Here is a 17,746-nt window from a genome sequence, read left to right as displayed (position 1 = left end):
TAACCCCCCCAAAAGGCAATATTTTGTTCTTATGATTTGTTTTAAGAGTTGTATGTGTGTCCTTTATCGCCTCCTCAGAAAACAAAAAAGTCAAATAAGTGAAAGTGTCCTTCATCCTCTCCATCATTTTTTGGAATCAATTTTGAATTGTTTTTATTTAGTTTGCATTCTTTCATTGTTACCTCAGCTTTTCTTGTACGTTTTGTTTGTAAGCATTTGACTTCTAATGACCTCTATACTTGTACGTGAAGGCGGGGCTCACCCAACTGTGGAAAGATGTCAGGTGACTGGCCTGTCTCCTCCCTCCGGTCTAACCGGATACCGATTGAACCGATGTCGTAAAGTCAACACACAAGAGGTTAAATCCGCTAACCTCACAAGACGGCGTGTGTGTGTGTGTGTGTGTGTGTGTGTGTGTGTGTTGACATTCCTCCATAATAAATGACAAGCTAGCATACGGCTAGCGTGGACCTGTTCACACCTGAATGAAAACCATCATTTTAACCCTCAGGGGTCTCTTAAAAAAGGAAGTTAGGTCACAAAATGGTGCCGGTCATAAAAATGTATATGCCGTATTTACCATTTTTTCCCCTCCTTTCACGGCATCCAATGTTTTCACCAACTTCAGATGTAACCCGAGAACATATGCTTTTTATCCTAATGTGTTTTTTCCAGTTGGAAAATACCCAAAGGATGCAATATTGAGGAATATTAGGGATTAGATTATTCCATATACGGCCACAGGTCATATATGGAATATACATAATATATATGTAACGAGGTCAATGATCGATAACAATATATTTTTTTTACTTACAATTTTTACCCTGAGGTGCCAAAATGGTCCCAGTCATAAGAGAGTGTTCCTTTGCTACGTTACGGTTCACCTTTTGCAGATTTGCAATTTCGCCAAAAGGGTTTTTTTTTTCTAACGGAGTATGCATGTGTTTTGCGTCTTGGTTGGCTAAAAATCTAAAAAATCAAGGACTATGATTTCACTTTTCACTTTTGTCCGATTGGCTGAAATCCGACAAAAGTGAAATCATCGTCCTTGGCCCACAGAAACAAAGACAAAGTGTGAGTAACCACCTTGAGACTCTTTCTTTAAAACCTCATCATCAGGTTAGAAATCTAGGGGTAATAATGGACTCACACCTGATCTTTAACAGCCACATTAAATCAAGAACATCATCATCTTTTTATCACATTACACACATAACAAACATTGCCAAAATTAAGCGAACAGTGTCTAAGCAAGATTTGGAGAGATGAATCCATGCCTTTGTCTCCAGTGGGCTAGACTCCTGCAACGGCCTCACCAGGCTCTCTAAACGAGCTGTAAAACAGCTGCAGTACATCCGGAATGCTGCTGCTCGAGTCCTGACTAGAACCAGGAAATATGACGGTATTAGTCCAGTCTACTCAGGTCTCTGCACTGGCTTCCTGTCGATACAAAGAATCGACTTTAAAAGAGCTCTGTTGGTGTACAAGTCTTTTCATGGCCTTGCGCCAAAGTACATCTCTGACATGTTCGAGCCACATAAACAATCTCGGGGTCTGAGAAGCTCAGGGAGTGGGCTCCTGCAGCTGCCCAGAGTCAGGACTAAACACGATGAGGCTCCGTTTCAGTTTTATGCTGACAAAATCTGGAACCGTCTTCCAGAAGATGTGCAATAATCCTCAACTTTGGCAATGTTCAAATCCAGGCTGAAAACTCTTCTATTCAACTGTGCATATATCAATAACTCCTTAAGTATTTTAGCTGCACTCTTCATTTTTAATTATTATTTTTCTTTCATGGAATAATTGAAGTGATTTTACTCTTCTTCTCTGTAAAGCCCTTTGAATTACCTTGTGTACAAATGGTGCTCGAGAAATAAACTTGCTTTGCCTTGCTAGGGAAGAACCCACGCATTGTGTTCTGCGTTCTGATTGGCTAAGGGACTGTAGACTATTGTCAATCAATCTCCTCCATGCCTTCCTGTGCAGTACAGAATGAGTTCTGCTTGCCAAATTTACACAAATGTTCGATCGCTAGCAGTGTGACTCTGAAGTGCTGTATGTTTGCAAGTTTTATCCCCGACAACACCCACAATGTCGATGAAACCGTCAAAGGCACCTGCGGTCGCACCCACAAGGCAGCGGAGGATGCTAACCATCGCACAAAAAGTTGGACATCTGGAGGAGGAAAATACGACGACAAGGATACAAAAATGCTACAGTACACCAGGGCAAAAGGCAAGGTCACAGGAGTGAAACACGCGTGAGTCACTTAATTTCTTGTGCCCCACTTCGCAGGTTCATCATTAAAATTCAAACAAAATTTGAACTTGTGTGTTTAAGCAAGAAATGTGAGAATGTCTGAAAAAAGTGTATGGTGAGGGCTTTTACAGCCTTAAAACATATCATTGTAAAACAAAAAATAAAGGTGGCTACTTCGCAGATTTCACTTATTGCGGGCTATTTCAGGAACCTCCCCATTCTCATCAAATATTTACTTCAGACCTAACCCGAGAACGCCTTTTATTTTTCAGTTACCAAAGTTTTTTTTCCCAATGGGAAAACCCACACTGCACAATGTTTTACAAAAATAAATTGCAAAGTGCAATATTTGGGAAGAGGTTATTTCATACATGGCCCTAATGAGGTCAATGATTGATAAAAATATACGGTAAATTCATGTGTATAAGCCACACCCACTCCATTTAGAGGAAAAAACTGATTTGTTCTTATATAAGCCGCAGGTGTGCACGTCATGAAATGGGATATGGGACGTTACACACAAAGATTTTTTTTAACTTTTAATAAAATAAATGCCCCCCCCCCCAAACAGTGCGTGCCAGACTGTGGCGCAACAACGCTAACATGACACAGCTAGTTAAAAACAGTGCCGAATAGTGCATGTAACATACCGTAGATGGCAATAGCCTTGAACGGATGCGTTCATCGCAGTTGTAGTTTGTCACTACATGAAACAACGAAGACATTATTGTCAGTGGTGGTATACAAAGCTCAGAATTACTATTGTGTCTCACGGCGGTCTACTCCCAGCTCACGTTCTCTATTAGTGTGCAAACAATCCAACGCTTGGTGAACCCATGTCACAACTGAACAGCGTCCTAATTCCTTCGTCACACACGTTGTCGGCTCTCTCTCTCTTTCGGTGAGCTGGCCTCATTGTTCATTTCTTCGTGTACGTTCTATGACGGAAGCTTGTCACTATCGGGTGGTCACTGCAAATGTGCACAAGGCGTCTACATTCCCGTACCGTAGGTGGCTCTATGCACCTCAACGGTGGTGGTGATCCGTCATAAATAAAAAGAAGAAGAAGAAGGTCTACATCCGGTCGTTTATTTTCGGTACGTCGCTGCGCAATCCGTCCCGGAAACGCAATCGGTTCTATGCATGTGCTAGACGTACGTCACGCCCTCCTTTAGCACATTTTTATGACAGCGGTTCTGCGACGTCACGTGCGGTGGTAGTTATTATTTTTTAAATGTATGAACATAAATGGTCAATAACCATGCTTCATATATGTCATATATTGCGTGGTTGTTTTATTAATGATTATTATTAAGAGTTCGTTAGCCTGGAGGAGGGGCACGATTGCGAGCATCTGATGGACGGGCCTACGCCCATGGGGCCTACGCCCATGGGGCCCAGCCGGGCACAGCCCAAAGAGATGACATGGGTCCCCCCTCCAATGAGCTTACCACTCATGGGAGGGGCCAAAGGGGTCGGGTGCAGAGTGAGCTGGGTGGCAGCCGAAGGCGGGGACCTTGGCGGTCCGATCCTCAGGTACAGAAATTAGCTCTAGGAACATGGAATGTCACCTCTCTGGTAGGGAAAGAGCCTGATCTGTTGCATGAGGTTGAGAAGTTCCGGCTAGATATAGTCAGACTCACCTCAACGCACAGCAAGGGCTCTGGAACCAGTCCTCTTGAGAGAGGTTGGACCTTGTTCCACTCTGGCGTTGCCAGCAGTGAGAGGCGACGGGCAGGGGTGGCAATTCTTGTTGCGCCCCGGCTTGTGGCCTCCATGTTGGAGTTTAACCCGGTGAACGAGAGGGTAGTTTGCCTCCGCCTTCGAGTGGGGGGACGGGTCCTGACTGTTGTTGGGGTGCTTATGCGCCAAACAGCAGTTCAGAATACCCACCCTTTTTGGAGTCTCTAGAGGAAGTACTGGAGAGTGCTCCCTCAGGCGATTCCCTTGTTCTGCTGGGGGACTTCAACGCTCACGTTGGCAGCGACAGTGAGACCTGGAGAAGCGTGATTGGGAGGAACGTCACCCCTGATCTGAAGCCGAGCGGTGCTTTGATATTGGACTTCTGTGCTCGTCACAGATTGTCGATAACAAACACAATGTTCAAGCATAAGGGTGTCCACATGTGCACTTGGCACCAGGACACCGTAGGCCGCACTTCCATGATTGACTTTGTGGTCGTATCATCGGACTTGCGGCCATATGTTTTGGACACTCGGGTGAAGAGAGGGGCAGAGCTGTCAACTGATCACCACCTGGTGGTAAGTTGGCTCCGATGGTGGGGGAGGATGCCGGTCAGACCTGGCAGGCCCAAACGTATTGTGAGGGTCTGCTGGGAACGACTGGCAGAGTCCCCTGTCAGAAGGAGTTTCAACTCCCACCTCCGGGAGAGCTTCGACCATGTTCCGAGGGAGGTGGCGAACATTGAGTCTGAATGGGCCATGTTCCGTGCCTCCATTGTTGAGGCAGCTGATCGGAGCTGTGGCTGTAATGTGGTCGGTGCTTGTCGTGGCGGTAATCCCAGAACCCGTTGGTGGACACCAGTGGTGAGGGATTCCGTCAAGATGAAGAAGGAGTCCTATCGGGCCTTTTTGGCTCATGGGACTCCGGAAGCAGCTGACAGGTATCGGCAGGCCAAGTGGTCTGCGGCTCTGGCAGTCACTGAGGCAAAAACTCGTATATGGGAGGAGTTCGGAGAAGCCATGGAGAACGACTTCCGGACGGCTTCGAAGAGATTCTGGACCACCATTCGGGAAAGCAGTGCACAGTTAACACCGTGTATGGTGGGGATGGTGTGCTGCTGACCTCGACTCGGGATGTTGTGGATCGGTGGAAAGAATACTTCGAAGACCTCCTCAATCCCAACGACACGTCTTCCTATGAGGAAGCAGAGCCTGGGGACTCCACGGTGGGCTCTCCTATCTCTGGGGCTGAGGTTGCTGAGGTTGTCAAAAAGCTCCTCGGTGGCAGGGCCCCAGGGGTGGATGAGATCCGCCCGGTGTTCTTTAAGGCCATGGATGCTGTAGGCATGTCTTGGTTGACACGACTCTGCAGCATCGCGTGGACATCGGGGGCAGTACCTCTGGATTGGCAGACCGGGGTGGTGTGTTCCAACTATCGTGGAGTCACACTCCTCAGCCTCCCTGGTAAGGTCTACTCTGGGGTTCTGCAGAGGAGGATCCACCGGATAGTTGAATCTCGGATTCAGGAGGAGCAGTGTGGTTTTCGTCCTGGTCGTGGAACTGTGGACCAGCTGTACACTCTCAGCAGGGTCCTTGAGGGTGCATGGGAGTTTGCCCAACCGGTCTACATGTGTTTTGTTGACTTGGAGAAGGCATTTGACCGTGTTCCTCGAGGAATTCTGTGGGGAGTACTCCGGGAGTATGGGGTATCGGACCAGCTAATTCAGGCTGTTCGTTCCCTGTATGACCGGTGTCAGAGTTTGGTTTGCATTGCCGGCAGTAAGTTGGACCCGTTTTCAGTGAGGGTTGGACTCCGCCAGGGCTGCCTTTTGTCACCAATTTTGTTCATTATTTTTATGGACAGAATTTCTAGGCGCAGCCAGGGTGTTGTGGGGTTCCGATTTGGTGGCTGCAGGATTGAGTCTCTGCTTTTTGCAGATGATGTGGTCCTGCTGGCTTCATCAAGCCGTGAACTTCAACTTTTACTGGATCGGTTCGCAGCCGAGTGTGAAGCGGCTGGGATGAGAATCAGCACCTCCAAGTCCGAGTCCATGGTTCTCGCCCGGAAAAGGGTAGAATGCCATCTCCGGTTCGGGGATGAGATCCTACCCCAAGTGGAAGCGTTTAGGTACCTTGAGGTCTTGTTCACGAGTGAGGGAAGGATGGAACGTGAGATCGACAAGCGAATTGGAGCGGCGTCTGCAGTGATGTGGACTCTACATCGGTCTGTTGTGGTGAAGAGAGAGCTAAGCCAAAAGGCAAAGCGCTCAATTTTCCAGTCGATCTACTTTCCTACCCTCACCTATGGTCATGAGCTTTTGGTAGTGACCGAAAGGACAAGATGGCGGGTACAAGCGGCCGAAATGAGTTTTCTCCATAGGGTGGCTGGGCTTTCCCTTAGAGATAAGGTGAGAAGCACTGTCATCCAGGAGAGACTCGGAGTAGAACCGCTACTACTCCGCATTGAGAGGAGCCAGATGAGGTGGCTTGGGCGTCTGGTCAGGATGCCTCCAGGACGCCTCCCTGGGGAGGTGTTCAGGGCAAGTCTGACCGGTAGAAGGCCTTGGGGATGCCTCGGGATCCGCCGGGAGGAGCTGGACGAAGTGGCCGGGGAGAGGAAAATCTGGGCCTCCCTGCTTAGGCTGTTGCCCCCGCGACCCGATCTCAGATAAGCGGTAGAAGATGGATGGATGGATGGAGTTCGTTAGCTTGCGGATGATTCTATCGCCTTATGACCTCCACCACGACGGTGCTACGTAAAAAGTTACACGATGCACGGAGCGCAGACGTAAACGTCATATCCGGTTCAGGAAAACAAACGTAAATAAACAGAATAAAACACATTAAATGCAGTTACATTTGATTGCAAACAACCAAAAGCAGAGTGCAATGATGGATTCATGTAGAGCATGGGTCTCAGACTCGCGGCCCCTGGGCCAAATGTGGCCCCCGGGACGATAGTTTGCAGCCCCCGTCTTAATATGAAAGATTTATATTTGTGTGGCCCGCAAGTTTGATATGAATGACACTTGTCGTGTGTGGAGCTCAACGAACCAATCACGGTGAGGTATATGGCTCTCGAGGGCGGGACCTCGGCCGGGCAGTACGTCCAACGCCTCACCCCCTTGACTCGTTTGCTCGCTCATTCCTTCACTCAGCTGGGCAGAGGAGAAGCCGTGAAGCCGCTGACTCCGCTCAGCACCGTCGCTTCGCCGCCGATCTTTGCTCAGAAATGAAGGAGACGCTGTGATCTGTGGTCCGGCCTATGTCTTTCTGTAGCGATCTCGATCATGGCCGATGGCGCTCAGAGAGCTGCTGTGTGTTTGTTCTTCTCCGAAACTCCGACCTACTGTATGTAACATCCATCCATCCATCCATTTTCTATACCACTTCACCCTCATTAGGGTCACGGGTCCTATCTAACAGTGCACTTTTAATTTCTCCTTTTATGTATAATTACACAAAGATGGCTTTTATTTTGACACACCTTTACAGTACATTACTTCATGGATGACTTTGGCGCTTCCTGCCCCCCTCCTCCTATCCCCCTTGTTTGCGCTTTTCTTCATTCATATTTCATATTCATATTCCTTCTTCCCTGTTTCTGTAACCCTGGGGAAGAAGGTATGCTTTCTGCATATTCCACTTTTCATAATCTATCATTAATCTCCTTTACAACTCTCATCCATCCCTTTTATCACTACGTATAACTTTGTACATTATTTCATTTTTTGAACCCTTTTATCACAATACAGTGATAAAAGGGTTCAAAATGAAAAAAATGTACAACTTAAGAATAAGAAAATAAATCAATTTTTGAAAATATTGAAAACATTTTTGAAAACATTGGAATGTTTTTATCAGAGCTTTTTTTGTTGAAATCCGGATGCGGCCCAGCCTCACCCAGAGTCTGCCTCCAGCGGCCCCCAGGCAAATTGAATTTGAGACCCCTGATCTAGAGGATTCAACTGGAGGGTATTTTTCTACACTGAGAAATAGCATCCATCCAAACATATCTTCCTAGCAAATGATTTGTGTGTATTTTGTCAGTGGCAAAAAAAAAGTAAAATAATTTATGGGACAGAGAAAAGAGGGGTTCTAAATTGTCCACTAGCACCATGGATGTAAAAAAAAAAAGGTTGATTATGTTGTAATTATGAAAATCTTAGTAACGTTTTTGTTACTAAGATAGATCGACGGATCGACGGATGGTGTGATTGACATGTGACTGTGGAAAATTTGGATGTAGATGCGTTCTGCACATGCGAAGAACCAATTACGTTTCCGGGACGGATTGCGCAGTGGCACGTTAGTCAAGAGTTACATGGATAGTTACATACTTTATTCATCTCCAAGAGAACACGGCATTTTATGTTTTGTTTTATATGCTTTATTGTGTGTGTATTTCTATTCATTCATGCCGTGTACGCCTGCGGCGCTACGTACATGCCGTAAAGTTTACGTAATTCCAATACATACCCTCTTCTTTTTGTTTTCATTCAACATAGCAGGCAATCTTGGCGGTATAGTTATGGTGTTTCTTGAATAATCCAAATCCAAATCCAAATGTTTTCCATTTGATTTCGGTATAAATTGTGCTGACTGTAAAGTGGAGTGTGTGCATGCTTAACCGGCTCCACTCAGCGAGAGCACAGGGTTAGCAAACGCAGAGAAAGGCGGCTTCACTGCATTTTGTGATTGCTTCCTGAACCTATGATGGACTACCTTAGTAAGAGCGTTTTCCGAAATACATATTTAAACGATTAGTAGTAGTTCTGAGGTATAGGCGATGTTGCAAGATTATAACATGACCACACCAAGCATCATGGGAAATGTCGTTTTAGCCACACTTTAGCTGCATCGGCGTATAAGCCGTACGTTTCAAAGTTTGAGAAAACAGTAGCGGCTTCAACACCAGAATTTACGGTATATATATATATATATATACATTTTTATTTTTTTTTTACTTATACTTTTCACCCTGAGCTCCCAAAATGGTGCCTGTTGTAAGATTTGTATGACAAAATCAAAAATCTTTTTTTTTTTTTTTTTTACATATTTTTGTTCCCCACTTTCATGGGATCATCTTTTCACCAACTTCAGACATAAACCGAGCATATATGTTTTTTATCCTAAGTTATTATTTCCAGTGGAAAAATACTCAAAGTACGCAATATTTTACAAATATATTACATTTATTAATATATATTAATTGTATTCATTTTTTTAAATATGAAAATAAATACAATTATATATATATATATATATATATATAAAATTGTATTCATTTAAATATTTTTCTTTTAATATTAATATTAACTATATATTCAATTTTATTAATTTTAAGATTTTTGACCTACTTTTGCCATATATATATATATATATATATATATATATATATATATATATATATGCATTTTTTCAAAACCAAAATGATGTGTTTATAATGGGAGTCAATGGGACCAGGTAAAGAGTGTAGGCAAGTATGAAAATTTTGCACTTAAAAAAAAAAAAAAAAATCCTGGCCAAGTACTGTGTAATTAGCTATTTAGCCAACACATACAGAAGCGCACACAGAAAAGAAAAGTTGTGCTACAGATAACGTTGTGTTTGCATGTCTGCAGATGAGAGATTGTGCAATGATAAAACACACAGCATCCAAAAAAAAAAAGAAGAGTGATCTCAGGACAAAAAGTGTTATGTCAGACCACCTGACACACCCTGTCCCACTGCCCTTGTCCCGCAGCGACACACTCCACCCTCCCTGCTCGGACCACACGGACATGTGTTAGACATAAACAGCTGCGAGGACACGCGGGGGGAAAAAAGGCAGCGAGGTGAAAGGTTAACACCTTCAAACGGAGGCCAAGAACGTCACTTGTAGCCGTGTGAAACGTGTACAAATGTGTTATGCAATCGTAGGATATTTGTGCCTGAGGACTTTTATCGGTCATAGCTTCATATTCATCGAGCTTTTCTTTGAAAAAAAAACAAAAAAGAGACAACTGCATCCAACAAGTACTGACGCAGAGCGGCCAAGTGTCGTAAAAGTGAGGAATGTCGATGTAGCTTCTGGCTCTTTTCACGTGCATCTGTTCACATTACGAGCACATCAACTGGTGAAAATGGCTCCTTTGTCTTCAAGTCATTCATTCATTTATTTAGTGTCCTTCCTGCATGGTGGCTACGACATGACACCCTCGAAGGTTGAACATGTAAAAAATAAAGTACAATATTGCTAAATTCATGAAGTTGGAAATTCTCTTTAGATAACCGTACAGATTCTATTTTCCAAGTCAAACTGGAATGTACTCATAACTAGCTTCAAGTATGCAACAGTGTCAAATTAACCCTTTGTTGCAACACCATGTTCTGCCTGAGGGGGCGACAGCGTGTCACGCACTCAGGCCGTACCTCATGTGCGTCACGTGAGCACGAATAATAAACCAAAGCGGAAGCTGAGTGGGAAGTGGGATTCTGCCTTTAATTGATAGCCAACAAAGACCAAATGTGAATATCTACAAGTCATATTCAACATTTGGACACTGTGTCATAATTACAATTTGAGATAAACTGCTTACTACTTCCTCCATAAGGTGTTTTGAGCGAGAAATTGCTTTGGTACACTTGCCTCCTCTGCTGGACAAACACAAGCATTGCAACGGTCTAAACTCGCTGTTAAAATGTGTACACAAGTTTGATATTTGAGCTGCAAAAATGTGATTATTCAATTACACTTGAACCAATTATAATAGAAAGGAACCTTCACAATAGATAAACAGTCTCAAAATGAGAGATTAAGTTATGGCCGAATGGTCAAAAAGAACAGGATATATATCCGGGAGGGGGGAAAGCGACTTTCTGTTTTGCTAATCCAATATTAGCAGTATCCCAGGAGACAGAACCATGAGGTGGGTTTAATAAAGGACCAAAAGCTTTAAGAAACGAACAATGAGATGTCATTAAGTGTTATTAGGTGACAAGAGGGCACGGTTTTTATTTCCGAGCAGTTGAAAAATATACACTGGTATTAGGACAAGCTACACTTCCGGTGATTGGTTAAAAATAAAAGCCCTCGTTAAGATAATCGCATACTAAAAGCGATGTATAATATAAAAAAGTCCACGCTAGATCCTTAAACCAAATAGACTGGTACGAAACGTGTCTTCATTGCAACATGAAAGCGAAACTAGCTTCTCTAGTGTTTTACTTTGAAAAGAATTGTTCTACACTTCCTCCAGCCGTTTTAACTTGACCAATAACTATGGCAACCAGCATACGCCGGTTTGCGCGTGTGCGTGTGTGTGAGATGACATTCACTGACACGTTGCGCTAGAAAGCGGCCACTTGTTCCCACTTGAAACTTGTTTTTAAAACGTAAGGAAAGTCTCGCTTGTTCCGGTGTTGGCGTTGCGGACAGAGATGGCGCCGCCTCCGAAGGCTCGGTTGGGATGCGAAGTGGCGAGGAAATGGAAAGCAACAGGTGAGTGTGACACACATAAACAAACAATTACAGCCCATTCTTACACTTGTTAGCTTATACATGGACATGACTAGTAAACAAGTACAGTTTGCAATTTGGGCACACTAGTGCAATCGTGTGTGTCTTGTTAAAAGGTGTGCATGTAGTGTTTTTGTTTGTTGATGTTCTGCACCCGGAATAACCACTTGGATGTACAGATACTTTTCGTCCAAGTGCCAGAAAGTGAAACATCAAACAGGTTTGTGTGCATCATTAATCATGCAGAATCCACTGAGCCTTATCCGGGTCAAGAAGCTTTTATTGACATGTCTGAGTTGCAAGGCATAAGGAAGCCTAAATAATTCATCCGTGAAGACTCTCAAATGACACTTGCACTCCATGAGATGGAAACCTTTCCAAATCTGAGCAAGCAGCAGCTTTGTTGTGAGGAGCTACTGTTACAAATACTGTATGTCTCATTTGTTGTTGTTGTTGTTGCTTCAGCTGCCCCCGGCTCGGCCTTGAAGCGTGCCGGTGTCGCGCCCGCACCACCCTGGCCCGGACACCCCCGCCGCATTGGGCAGATCCGCAGGACCGAGTGTCCTCCCCGTCCTCTCCCTCACCTGCCTCTTTTCCACGGCCGCCACGCAGAGGAGAGTGCCGAGCGTCCCCATCTGGTTACCATCATACGGCCCAGTCAGAGTGCACTGCGGAAGGTGAGACGGAACTTTTTGATCAACGCTTGTGACTAAATAAAAAGTAAAAAGCTCCAAGAATCCTGCTCACCGAGTCTCAGAGGTGCCACAAGTGTATTGGAAAAGTCTTAGCCTTGATAACCTTTAAAAGTGCTTTTACTAAGCCCGACTGGCAACACGCCGTTTTGTGTGTCTGCAGCTTTAATGCTAATGATCTGTGTTTGTCCATGCCTTCTCCAGCCTAATCTATTAAATATATCAATATGGAAGGCCAAAAAACAGACAGGAAGTAAATGCTAAACCACAAACGCTAACAAAAAAGATGTTAATAACCAACAAAAATACTGTGATTTCTCCAAAGGTGAGCGTGCTTTTGAACCGGAGGGGTGTGGTCTCCTTCGAGCAGCTGCTATTGGACATCTCAGAAGCGCTGGGCTTCCCTCGCTGGCACAGCTCCAGAGTGACACGCCTCTTCACCACCTTTGCCTGGGAGGTCAGGTCACTTCCGCAGCCTACGCCAATAATGCTAATGCTAATGCTAACAAAGCATCCATTGACTTCAGGTGAAGAGCATTAGCGACTTCTTCCGCGGAGATGTAGCCTTCCTGGCTCTGGGCAAAGCTCGCCCTGACCTGAGCAGCCTGCAGGAGGCGCTGGAGGAGCTGTTCCCTGAGAATTCACGTTACCGAGCGGCGGCGCTGCTGGTCTGGGAGAAGAAACTCCGACCAGCGCCAGATAAAGCAGCCAAAGCGGACAGCGGGTACAGCGAGGGGACCAACCGGAACAAGAATCTGGGTGCAGATCCAAGCGACACGCCTCCCTTTAGGAATGGAGACACAGAGAAGGTAAAGATGGCTACGTCCAGGAAAGCTGCTCGCCTGCCCAATCATCTACAGAGGCTGCATGTGAGGGGCGGGATCTGTGAGGCACCGCCACCTCTCGTTGGCCAATTCAAGCAGCAACTGGAGCGAGAGACCGGAGACAAGCACTTCACTCCTCTGTGCGAGAGCTGCTTATCAAGAAGACCCAAACATCACAGCCCAGAATGGATCGACCCGCTTTCAGGAAGGGTCCCTCTTCCTCCAGTGTCCAGGAAGCAAAGAGGAAGTTCACCGCAGGCACAGGAAGTGAGGTGGAGAAGGCCTCCACTCCCGGGACTAGGGGAAGTCTCGGGTCTTCCCTCAGAGGGCAGTGAGGTCTCCCAGGCAGACATCGAGCGCCTCTACGACATCGGCCGGCAGGTGGGAGACGGCAACTTCGCCGTAGTGCACGAGTGCCGCCGCCGCCTCGACAGGCAGACTTTGGCCGTGAAGATCGTAGAGCGCTCGCGGCTGGTGGGCAGGGAGCACATGCTGCAGAATGAGCTGTGCCTGCTGGGCAGCCTGCGCCACCCCCGCATCGTGCGGCTGCTGGCCCACCATCACACGCTGGCCCACACCTACCTGGTCATGGAGCTGGCCAGCGGCGGCGACCTCTTTGAGGCCATCAGCCAGCGAGGGAGCTTCCCAGAGGCCGAGGCCGGACTGATGGTCTCGGACATGAGCGAGGCGCTGAAGTACATCCACCGTAGGAGCGTCGTGCACCGGGATCTCAAACCAGAGAACCTGCTGGTGATTCACTAAAGCTTCCTTTTAGCGTGGAGTCTAACATCCGAGATGTACCAGTATTTCATCAAACTTCAAGGCTATCTTAGATGTTTTATTCCAGTGTTGTTGTGCTGCTCGTCATCTGGAGTCATCTAACAGTCTGTGTCGCCATCGGTGGGCTTAATGCGTAACTAGTTTTCGATGTCGGATTGTACTCAGCGCCAAATTTCCACCCTGGTGTTGTCTTTCAGTGAACAAGCTAACCGGACCATCTCTCCCTTACAGATTGTCCACGCCGCCGCAGGCATCACCAGACTCAAGCTGGCAGACTTTGGTCTCGCCATGATCGTGACCGAGCCCGTCTTCACCATATGTGGCACGCCCACTTACGTCGCACCAGAGGTTCTCTCTGAGACAGGTTAGTGCAGGCAAAACAGCCACAGAAAAGTCTTAAGACTGGAATGGGATTATTGACCCTTCCCAACAGGCTACAGTGTGGAGGTGGACATGTGGGCTCTTGGTGTCATCCTCTACATTCTTTTGTGCGGCTTCGCCCCGTTTCGAAGTCGAGAGCGTAACCAAGAGGAGCTGTTTCAGATCATCAAACAAGCGCAGCTCCATTTCCTGCCCCCCTATTGGGACACCATTTCAGCAGGTAAGAACACACATCAGCTGACACAAACTGACACCATTTTAATCCTTTTTACACGCCGCAGAAGCCAAAGACCTCGTCACTGGACTTCTCCAGTCGGATCCTGCAGCCAGGATGACAGCTGAGCAAAGCCTGCAGCATCCTTGGCTGAGGGCTATGGCGTTGCGCTGCCAGCAGAGGGCACTCCGGTGCAAAGATGACATGAGCACAGACTGTACAGAAGAAGAACTCAGTCGACACACCGATGCGGCCCATAAGAGTCCAGTGGACTACGTGACACAGCAGCTAACAGAGACCCACTCAACTGGGAGGCAGGCTTCTCAGGCCAGTCCTGCCCACGCCCACTGCAGCGACCACCCTCCAATCAAAACAACCAATCAGCCCACACGACCACTGATCAATTCCAGCCCCGATCAGGTCAGCATCCGACGCCCGACACAACTTCAGCTTTCTTCACCCAAGGAAATATTGAGAAAGTGGAATTGAAATTACAGCCAATGCAGGTTTTGGTCCACATTCCTGTTCAGGAAGGAGGCGAAAAGCAGGAAACATGAGCAGCAAACTACAGTGGCTGACAAAGAAGAACACGCAACGACGACCAAATGCTCCAAACACACAAGTGATCCTAACAGAGCTAAAGGCTGATTTAAAGACGGACATCCCCCACATCTGGCGCCTCTGCTGGCATGGCCAACTTCCTGCACGTCTGGCTAACTGCTTTGCCAACGCCTGTAAAGCTATGATGTAACAAAACATACGCAATGAAACACTGTACTTTCTGTATCTTCGATGTGTTTTATTGATTAGGAATGCTTTAAGGCTGTTATGACTAAACATTTCACTGCCACTTTGAAGTTATTGTTAACGCGACATTTAGTCAAATACTGCATGCATGTCATCCCTACACACACAGATATGTAGTACTGTGTAGTACGTTGGCTGAGTAGGAAGAAGCAGAGTTTATTTAATTCTACTCCTTCTCTGTGGTTTTTAATAATAAAAGGACAAAGATGTGTAATGGGAGTAAGAGGCATTGGGTAATAAATGAGTACAGAATGTGTAATAATACTACAGCCCGACCGATATAGGATATTAAAAGCCTGTATCCGATATATCTGCTGATATCTGATATATTTGCCGACAACCGATATATCGGCCAATATACAAAATAAGAGGACTGATATATACAGGATACTGTATATACCTGTACTGTACGATAACCGATATATCGGCCGATATTTGAAATAAGAGCATTGATGTACGTAGGATATATACTGTACATGAACATAAATCGCCAACATTTTTTTGAGAACATTTTTTTGATTAATTATTGTCATGAGAGTAACTCACATTTGAACCACTAGATGGTACTCCAGTACAGTGTACCTGTGTGAGCCACATTAGCTTGACACAGAAGTTGCCTGTATGTGTGTTGTTAAAATTTTATGCCATATATGTCATATAACCGTATTGAATGGTTGCATTTCTTTTGCAATGTAGCGAGCGACACTGTCTGTGAGCGCGCACCATTTTGCACTGTTTTGTTTATATTTACATTGCCGACCAAACGCCTCAGCAAGCGTTGACTGTCGGGATGAAGGCTCTGCTGCACCTCCAGCTGTATTTTTTTTCCCATTTGAGAAAACTGTCCGTGTCGGTCGTCGATAAAAAACAAAATATTCCCATGCTGGAGCTGTCGGCTGTGGCGTTCGCCTCAGAAACCATCACTTCTGAGCCTTTATTCATGCTAGCGTTAACGTGATCTCGCAAAAGTTTTGCGAGCTCTCACAAAAATGTGTGTTTTAAAAAACATTTTTTTTACTGTCAGTTGTTTTTCTCCATGTCCCCTCTGGGCCTCCATAGCTTGCCCCTTCTTGATTTCCTATTTTTTTGCATGTTTGTCATACTTGAATGTTGTTTCAGATCAACAAACATCAACAAAAATTTAAATATTAGTCAATGACAACACAACTGAACACAAAATGCAGTTTTTAAATCAAAGTTTTTATTATTAAGGGAGAAAAAAAATCCAAATCTGCATGGCCCTGTGTGAAAATGTGATAGCCCTCCTGATAAAACATACTATAACTGAGATTAATTGACATTTATCAGTCTAGAAAATGCTATAAAGCCATTTTTTTCCCCCGTCCTGTCCAGCCTTTAAGGCAGATAGAATTGTAGATCTAAATGCCCTCAAGTGCTCAACAGATTTACACTTCCCCTGCTGTACAGGATTTATTTGACTTAGATGCTTGTTATTAAGCAAATTTGGAGTCACTGGACCGGAGCAGGAGGGGACAGAGAAGAAGAGAAAAGAAAAGAGGGGGCCAAAAAAAGAGACAAGAGACAAGGACAACAGCAGCAACAACATTGTGACAACAATAACAGAACAACAGAAACATACAGAACGACATCAGCAAATAAATGTCTGTGACGACTATGAAGACCCTGATAATAACAACAACCACAATGACAATACTGCATTGAAACAGTCACACATAATAGTAGTAATGAAATGATTATCTATGATAGTGAACAGAATGATAATTACTGTAATGCACATCATTGTAAAAAAACTATAATCATACTGCTGATATCACCGTCGCTGTAATAAAACCATCAACATAATAACACCCTGGTTAACTCAGTGAGCAATGTGGGGAAGTACGTATGTACTGTGAGTGTGCATATGTACAGGTATCTCTGTATGTGGGGAAGACTTCATATATATAAAGGTGCAAGAACGTGTGCAATTGTCACTGAGAATGCATGAAAGGAAAGGGGCCGCCCTCCACCTCCCAGAGAGCGTCGCCCCAAATAGCCAGACCGAGCCCCCGCCGCCAGAAGGCCACCAGGCCCACAGGGGCAGGCAGCACAAAGATCAGCGCCCCAAGAGCCAGCCCAGAGAGCCCACCCCCTCGGGGAAGACCAGCAAGGGGCCGCAGAGAGGTAATCCCAGCCAAAGACAGGGCGCCGGCGGGCCGGAGGACAGCCAACCCCTGAGACCAGCGAAAGATCACACCCCACAAAAGCAGACGAGGGGGTCACACACCGGCAGGCCCAGCGACACCCCCACAACCGGAAAGAAGCCCGCCCACGCCGGAAGCGCTAGTCCCCCCTCACCGCCACCTCCACACCCAGGGAACGGAGCCCGGCCCTCCCCGGGCCAGCCCCCACCCGACCCCTGACACAGGACCGCCCTGCCCAGGGATGCAGGAGGCACACCCCCCACCCACCCGGCGGAGGCACGGGCGGCGACAGCGGACACCCACGGGGCAGCAAACCCCGGAAAGGGAGCGGGAGTGCCGCACTCCAAGCCGCAGGGAGGCCAAGCACCAGAGCCGAGAAGGCGAGACCAGCAGCAGACCAGCCGACGGACCCCACCAGCCACCAGAAGCCAGACCAGC

At 46.3% G+C, this 17,746-nt stretch overlaps 1 protein-coding gene across 1 annotated transcript; it reads left to right on the top strand.

Moving 5' to 3' along the window:
* Positions 1-11,307: 11,307 nt before the first annotated feature.
* dclk3 (doublecortin-like kinase 3) lies at positions 11,308-15,839 on the top strand. Its single transcript, XM_054764561.1, has 7 exons — positions 11,308-11,427; positions 11,911-12,122; positions 12,463-12,594; positions 12,665-13,711; positions 13,973-14,105; positions 14,175-14,342; positions 14,404-15,839. Exons 1-7 carry the CDS (start codon positions 11,367-11,369, stop codon positions 14,823-14,825), a joined length of 2,175 nt encoding a protein of 724 aa, XP_054620536.1. The 5' UTR covers positions 11,308-11,366; the 3' UTR covers positions 14,826-15,839.
* Positions 15,840-17,746: the final 1,907 nt, after the last annotated feature.

Source organism: Dunckerocampus dactyliophorus, chromosome 20 (assembly GCF_027744805.1).
Source record: "Dunckerocampus dactyliophorus isolate RoL2022-P2 chromosome 20, RoL_Ddac_1.1, whole genome shotgun sequence".
Taxonomy (NCBI): Eukaryota; Metazoa; Chordata; class Actinopteri; order Syngnathiformes; family Syngnathidae; genus Dunckerocampus; species Dunckerocampus dactyliophorus.
The sequence above is the reverse complement of the archived record's forward strand: the minus strand, read 5'-3'. Positions and strand labels throughout refer to the sequence as shown.

Bases quoted from the DNA above. Each gene is read 5' to 3' on its own strand.
- dclk3 (XM_054764561.1), top strand. From the start codon at position 11,367: ATGGCGCCGCCTCCGAAGGCTCGGTTGGGATGCGAAGTGGCGAGGAAA. The intron at 13,712-13,972 runs GTGATTCACTAA...TCTCCCTTACAG, and splicing joins TCAAACCAGAGAACCTGCTG to ATTGTCCACGCCGCCGCAGG. The intron at 14,343-14,403 runs GTAAGAACACAC...TACACGCCGCAG, and splicing joins TTGGGACACCATTTCAGCAG to AAGCCAAAGACCTCGTCACT.